Source organism: Gekko japonicus, unplaced genomic scaffold, assembly GCF_001447785.1.
Source record: "Gekko japonicus isolate JY-2015 unplaced genomic scaffold, Gekko_japonicus_V1.1 scaffold1230, whole genome shotgun sequence".
NCBI classification, from domain to species: Eukaryota; Metazoa; Chordata; class Lepidosauria; order Squamata; family Gekkonidae; genus Gekko; species Gekko japonicus.
The window spans coordinates 64687-71884 of NW_015160249.1; the positions used below are offsets into that span (position 1 = coordinate 64687).

Here is a 7198-nt window from a genome sequence, read left to right on the forward strand (position 1 = left end):
GGAGAGGAAGGGAAGGTGATTGTAAGCCACTCTGAGACTCCTTCGGGTAGTGAAGGGCAGGGTATAAAACAAACTTCTTCTTTTTATCAGGTTACTGGTCATCCCCCCCCCCTTGCCAGCTAACACAATACTTTTCTCCTCATGACTGTAATCAACTGCAGACATGTTCTCTTGGAATTGTTTGTTTTGTGCCCGACTGAAGTCTTGGTGAGAATGGCAGACAATAAATAGAAGAAGAAAGCTCTGACAGAAACTGCTCTTTTTCATGGACAGCTCTTATCAGAGCTACGGCTTGCCCAATGTCATCCAGCCAGGTGCAAGTGGAGGAGATGGGAATCCAATCCGGTTCTCCCAGATTAGAGTCCGCGCACTTAACTTAATTTATAGCTTTGGAAAAAGTGCAGAAAAGGGCAACTCGAATGATAAAAGGGTTGGAACACTTTCCCTATGAGGAAAGGTTAAGGCGCTTAGGGCTCTTTAGGTTGGAGAAAGTCTGAGGGGTGACATGATTGAGGTTTATAAGATTATGCACGGGAAAGAGCAGGTAGAGAAAGAGGTACTTTTCTCCCTTTCTCACAATACAAGAACTCGTGGGCACTCCATGAAATTGCTGAGTGGTCGGGTTAGAACGGATAAAAGGAAGTACTTCTTCACCCAAAGAGTGATTAACACTTGGAATTCACTGCCACAGGAAGTGGTGGCGGCTACAAGCATGGACGGCTTCAAAAGGGAATTAGATAAGCATATGGAGCAGAGGTCCATCAGTAGCTATTAACCACAAGGTATAGATGGGGACTCTGGGGCAAGTGATGCTCTGTCATCTTGGTGCTTGGGGGGGATCAACAGTGGGAGGGCTTCTAATGTCCTGGCCCCACTGGTGGACCTCCTGATGGCACCTGGTGTTTCTGGCCACTGTGTGATACAGAGTGTTGGACGGGATGGGCCTTTGGCCTGATCCAACATTGGCATCTCTTATGTTCTTATGTTATGTTCTTAACCACTACACCAAACTGGTGTATGTATAATTTTAAAACTCCTGAATTAATACCTGCCCTTCAAAATACCGCTATCAGCAATACTGCTAATGTTTTCTTCGCAAGATGTTTTATCTGCAGGAAGTGGGTTTTAAATTTTTTTGTTATGGATCGCTCCTCACCAGTATCCAGAGGATGAGAAACTTAATCTTTAGTTCGGTTGTCCCTCCAGGGGTAACACCAGCCCGGTCCCATGTTGCCTGTTCGCATGATGCTATTGACTGAGTTCACACAGTCTGCAGGCTTGGCATGTGATGTTTTTACCTGGGGCAGCCCTTGAAAAATGTTCAACACGCGAGTTGGCGCAGGATGCTGCCCCCAAGGCGTTGACTGGAATGGGTAGCTAGGACCATCTCACTCTAGCCTTGGCCCATCTGCACTGGTTCCCCGTTTGTTTCCAGGCACAACTCAAGGTGCTGGCGTTGACTTTTAAAGGTCAGCTTCAGCACCTTGAATTGTTCCTGGAAACAAATTGAATGGAGAGGATGTGGGGGCAATGTTCCCTCTAAGCTGTGGAGTCTTGTGGGCAAAAATTCGACTTTGTGAGTTACTGGGCATTAAAGCTGTGAGGGAGCGATTTGTCTACTCCACAGATTAGCCTGCTCTGGAGCCCTTCTTCCTGAGCTAAGACAGAAGTGTGTGAGCCGGAGGCTAAAAAACTGTGAGCTGGCTCACGCTAAGTCAGCTTAGAGGGAACACTGATGTGGGGGTTGGGGTTGGGGATGGAATCTGAATGGTGGCACCTAACAGTATACAGGCATATTCTTATCCTGGACACAAATGAATAGTTTGGGGTCAGCTTCCCCACCCCATACCCATCATGTGGGGACAGGAGCATTTTATTTTTTTTTACAGATTTCAGGTGTGCTAAAATAACAAGCCCTGATCTGATTGGTCCAGGCTAGCCTGATCTCATCAGATCTTGCCTGCTAAGCAGGGTCAGCCCTGGTTACTATTTGGATGAGAGACCACCAAGGAAGTCCAGGGTTGCTATGCAGAGGCAGGCGATGACAAACCCACCTCTGTTCATCTCTTGCCCTGACCTGGATGGCCCAGGCAGGCCCAGTCTTGTCAGATCTCAGAAGCTAAGCAGGGTCAGCCCTGGTTGGTATTTGGATGGGAGACCGCCCAGGAATTCCAGGGTTGCTAACACAGAGGCAGGCAATGGCAGAACCACCTCTGCTTGTCGCTTTTCTTTAAACCCCTCTAGGGTCGCCATGTGTCAGCTGCGACTTGACAGCACTTTACACACACACACACACACAGAGAGAGACTGACAGAATTGTTATGGGCATCATCTTCGTACGCGTAGTGAGCATTTTGGTGGAAAATGTGACTTTCAAGAGAAGAAAAATTGCTGGGCTTTTTATGGTTAAAAAAGCAACTTACACAAGATGAGTGAATTTCAAGGTGTTGACTTGTGTTTCCCCCTCATTCTTATGACTATATGCAAATCAGAACCTCTGTGTTGTTGTTTTTAAGGTCTATGTCTGGGGTTACAATGGCAATGGACAGCTCGGACTGGGCAACAATGGCAACCAGCCCACGCCCTGCAGAATAGCCGCTCTGCAAGGCATTCGTGTGCAGCGGGTATGTTTGGTCTTCACGCCCATGCCTTTGTCACAGTCACGGGTATCAAACTGTCTTAAATATAGAGAATGTAACTTTAATAATGGGACAGGAGATGGTGCTTGTTTTTACAGGGGACCTAAAACAGTAGTCAGAGTTATGCTGCCAAGGGTCACTCACAATCCCTTTAAAGGCTGCTCCATATTTATTTACTTACAAAATTTTGTATAACGTTTTTCTGGATTTACAAGGGCCTCCAAAGTGGCTAACGACTGAAAACATCCATGATAAAATTACATTTGCGGTATGGCCTCCACTGTGTTCTGTACGAGTAACATCTCTCTCTTTCTTCTTCCCCCATCCTTTGTTTGTTAATTTGTTTGTTTAACATCGTGCTTGAAGAAATGTTCCATGAAAGTTAAAAAGCTGTCTTTCAAGTGTAAATCCAGATAATTTGCTGCATCTGTCTGAAAATCCACTTGATATGGAGGTGTAATCTGGCCAAATCATAGATAAGAGCCGTTGACACATGTCCAGATTAATGGCAGGATTTAAAAAAAAATTGGATTGTGAATGGAAAAGTATGCCACCTTTTTTGGGGGGGCGCGTTGTTTGTTTGTTTGTGTGTGTTGTAACTGTGAACTTTATTTTTGGTTCACCCATTCTCACTGTTGGTATCTTTAATGCAATTTATATGCATGTGCAGATGATACATATTTATGTATCAAACCAATCAAACTTTATTGTTACAGTCAATGACCAGTGCACTCAATCATTTTACATTAAAACATCTGAATAATAAATATGAGATAAAACCACCAGTGGCATACTTAAATTTAAAAATCTGTGACTATAACATAGAGATAAAATAAGACAGCTATAAAATTATAAAATCTAATTGCAATGCATTTTACACTCCTTGTAAACCTGGGCACAAAATCTAGCCACCTGTCTTGTTGTATTTATGTATTGAGTCACAGATAATGCTGGGGAAAAGGCAGTTTGGTGAAAAGTTAGATGTGGGGAAACAGAAAGCCATGCAAAAATAAAGATTCACAGGTTCAGTTGGCACAAGAGAGAAGCAAAAGTGAAATTATGATTTCCAAGTTGAACCAGCAGGGAGCAGACCTTTAATAGCATCTCCTCTTTGAGCTAGACACTGTTTGCTGTGTGTGTCTGTGTTTGTATGTTTTCGTCACTGACAACATACTTTGAATATCACCTATTTCAGCTTTTAATTACCTTTTTAAAAGTTTAACGTTTATAGTGTCATATCCTTGGTACTTCTGTTAACAATCTTTTGCCAGGACAGTGGGAAGTAACCCCTCCCCCCTAACCTTGGGCATCTTTGCTGTTTCCTTGGATGTGTCTTATCTGGCCTGTTGTCATGGCAGCTCTTTAAATTTGTGTATACCTTAGGTATCAAAGTATATCTGAAAGATGTCTGAAAGTCTCACAGACTGATACACAGGTGGTTGGCAATATCCAGGCAATTCAGTTAGCATTTAGGCTTTAGCTATTATTCATAAAGCATTATATGCGTGCCTCTGATTAGGCAGAACTGTTGGGCATGATGTTTTACATGTGGGTTGCTAAAGAAAGAGTTCTCCACAAATGTAATTGTTCCAACGTTTTAATGAGGCACCAGTATATCTAATTCTCAACATGGCCAAATCTGTGAACACTCAAATCTGGAAACTGGAGCCATGACTGGACAAGACAGATCTTTCTATAAACCTGAATAAAACCCAAGTTTTGCAGAAAAAACTGAAATAGTAATAATAATACGGTTAAAACTCTCAAATGATAGAAGCAGTGCTTATAGCTTTAAGAAACAAACACCCTCAGTAGCTGTTTTGGGCAATCACAACAGTATTGCCAGCCTTCCAGGCTTGGTTTCTGTTAGCAAAAATCAGGGGGAGAGATGGAGCCCTTTCCAGAGCTGTTTTGGTCTTTGAGAGAAGATCCATACGGGCATGCCTAACAGCAGTCACTGGACTACTAGCTACTACCCGACTTGCACGCTTCACCCAGACCAGGATGCTTGCTGCTGAACAGCAGGCACCCCACAAAAGTGAGGGTTTCAGACGAGGATCTTGAATCCACATTCTGCCATGGAACTCATTGGGTCAGTCCTGTGACAGAAGGGCTAAGCCTTGCCCACTTAGGGCCTGCGCAGAGCAGGGAGAGGTGCCACCCAGTCCACCTGAGGCAAGGCAGGGGAGGAGGCACCCAGTCCACCAGAGCCTGATGGGAGGCAAGGAACGTTCAGACTGCCCAAGCTGGTGTGAGGCAACGTAAGCGGCACTCAGCCAACTGGTTAAGCAGCCCCCCCCCCCACTATGGGGAGGATGAGGCAGGGGCAGGCGGACTGCCTTTCCTCTCTCCCTCCCTCTTTTGAGAGTAGGGCCAGGGTGGGCTGGGGAGGGAGCCATTTTCTCTCCCAGTCCGCTCCAGCTCGCAGGTTTGTTCTGAAGATAACGCGGAGGAGAGGAGAATGATGTAAGCTCCTTTGGGTCCCCTTTAGGGAGGAAAGTGGGGTACAAATGAAATAAATCAATAATAAATATAGCTCCAGACTGGGGGTAGATAAAAGTTAGGTAGGTGGGTGGGTGGGCGGGTAGGTGGGAAGGAGAGGAGGAAGTAGGGAAGGGTGTGAGGGTTTGGGGGTTGCCAGGAGGAGGAACTAGAGATCAAATTGCCAACATTCGCTGGATTATGGAGAAAGCAAGAGAGTACCAGAAAAACATCTACTTCTGCTTCATTGACTATGCTAAAGCCTTTGACTGTGTGGATCACAACAAACTATGGCAGGTCCTTAAAGAGATGGGAGTACCAGACCACCTCACATGTCTCTTGAGAAACCTGTATAAGGGCCAAGAAGCAACAGTCAGAACCGGATATGGAACAACTGATTGGTTCAGCATAGGAAAAGGAGTACAACAAGGATGTGGGCTTGAAGCTCAACATCAAAAAAACTAAGATCATGGCATCCGGCCCCATCACTCCTTGGCAAATAGAAGGGGAAGTCGTGGAAGTAGTGACAGACTTCACGTTCCTGGGATCCCAGATCACCGCAGACTGTGACTGCAGCCATGAAATTAAAAGACGCCTGCTCCTTGGGAGGAAAGTGATGGCGAACCTAAACAGCATGATAAAAAGTAGAGACATCACCCTGCCAACAAAAGTCCGCATGGTCAAAGCAATGGTATTCCCAGTAGTCATGTATGGCTGTGAGAGTTGGACTATAAGGAAGGCCGAGCGCCGAAGAATAGATTCTTTTGAACTATGGTGCTGGAGGAGACTCTTGAGAGTCCCTTGGACTGCAAGAAGAACAAATCAGTCAATCCTCAAAGAAATCAACCCTGACTGTTCCCTGGAAGGCCAGATAATGAAACTGAAGCTCAAATACTTTGGCCACCAAATGCGAAGGGAGCACTCACTGGAGAAGACCCTGATGCTGGGAAAGATTGAAGGTCAAAGAAGACGGGGACGGCAAAGGATGAGATGGTTAGACAGTGTCATCGATGCAACGAACATGAAATTGAGCCAACTTCAGAGGACGGCGGAAGACAGGAGGGGCTGGCGGGAGCTGGTCCATGGGGTCATGAAGCGTCGGACTCGACTGTGCGACTGAACAGCCCGATTTGATACATAGGCCATGGGCCAGTTATAAGCTGTCCTTTAGCAGTTTTGGAATTAGAGATATCCTTTGGAAAGGTGAAAGAGTATGTGGAAGCAGAACTAACTGATATTTGTATGAAAAAGAGATATCGAAACGAAACGGTTACTCCGTAGAAGTTCGTCCTTCACTTCTTCATGACGTTGTGTATATCCATCTTATGACGTCTAGATTGAAAAAAGAATAAGATTAAACATCATGGAATGATTATTCTGTTATTTTTCATATGATCTATTGTATAGTTTGCACTGTTGCAGTATTTTTGTTGTAGCACGTATACCAGACTGCAAAAAAAAAAACCCTTTGTGTTTGCCTGCGTTTTTATTTCTCCAGGTGTAAAAATGCAAATCACTTTAGGAATTGATTATCTTTTTTGTAGGTGGCCTGTGGGTTCGCGCATACATTAGTGCTGACAGATGAAGGCCAGCTGTATGCCTGGGGGGCCAATTCCTATGGCCAGCTGGGCACCGGCAACAGAAGTAACCAGTCTTACCCTGCACCCGTCACTGTGGATAAGGACAGGTAATAACATTATTCAGAGTCACTCAGTTAACAATGATAGTATTGTAGCAATGATAAACCCCCCCCCCCCAAGATTTTCTCTATTAAGTTAGGATCTAAGAAAAAAGTGCCATTATTTGGGTCTAAAGCCGGGGTGGCTAAACTGCGGCTCGGGAGCCACATGCGGCTCTTTCACACATATTGTGTGGCTCCCGGCAGATCAGCTGGGGAAGTGAAGGGGAGGCATGCCTCCTCGATCGGTCTTCCTTTCCCCGGCCAGTGTTCCCTTCCCTAGATAGGCTTGAGGTGTGTGTGTGGGGGGAGCAGAGAAAGAAAGCCACTTTAACTTTAAATGCGTTCTCAACCCCCAACCCCCCCCCCCCAAGCGGGGTGGGGAAAAGCTTTTTTCCTT

At 45.4% G+C, this 7198-nt stretch overlaps 1 protein-coding gene across 1 annotated transcript in view; it reads left to right on the forward strand.

Moving 5' to 3' along the window:
* RCBTB2 (regulator of chromosome condensation (RCC1) and BTB (POZ) domain containing protein 2) overlaps positions 1 to 7198 on the forward strand; it is a 40274-nt gene that overhangs the window by 13180 nt on the left and 19896 nt on the right. Inside the window, exons 5-6 of the mRNA XM_015414143.1 lie at positions 2517 to 2624; positions 6665 to 6807. Of these exons, the coding sequence (XP_015269629.1) occupies positions 2517 to 2624; positions 6665 to 6807 (251 nt within the window). The remainder of the gene's footprint in view (positions 1 to 2516; positions 2625 to 6664; positions 6808 to 7198) is intronic.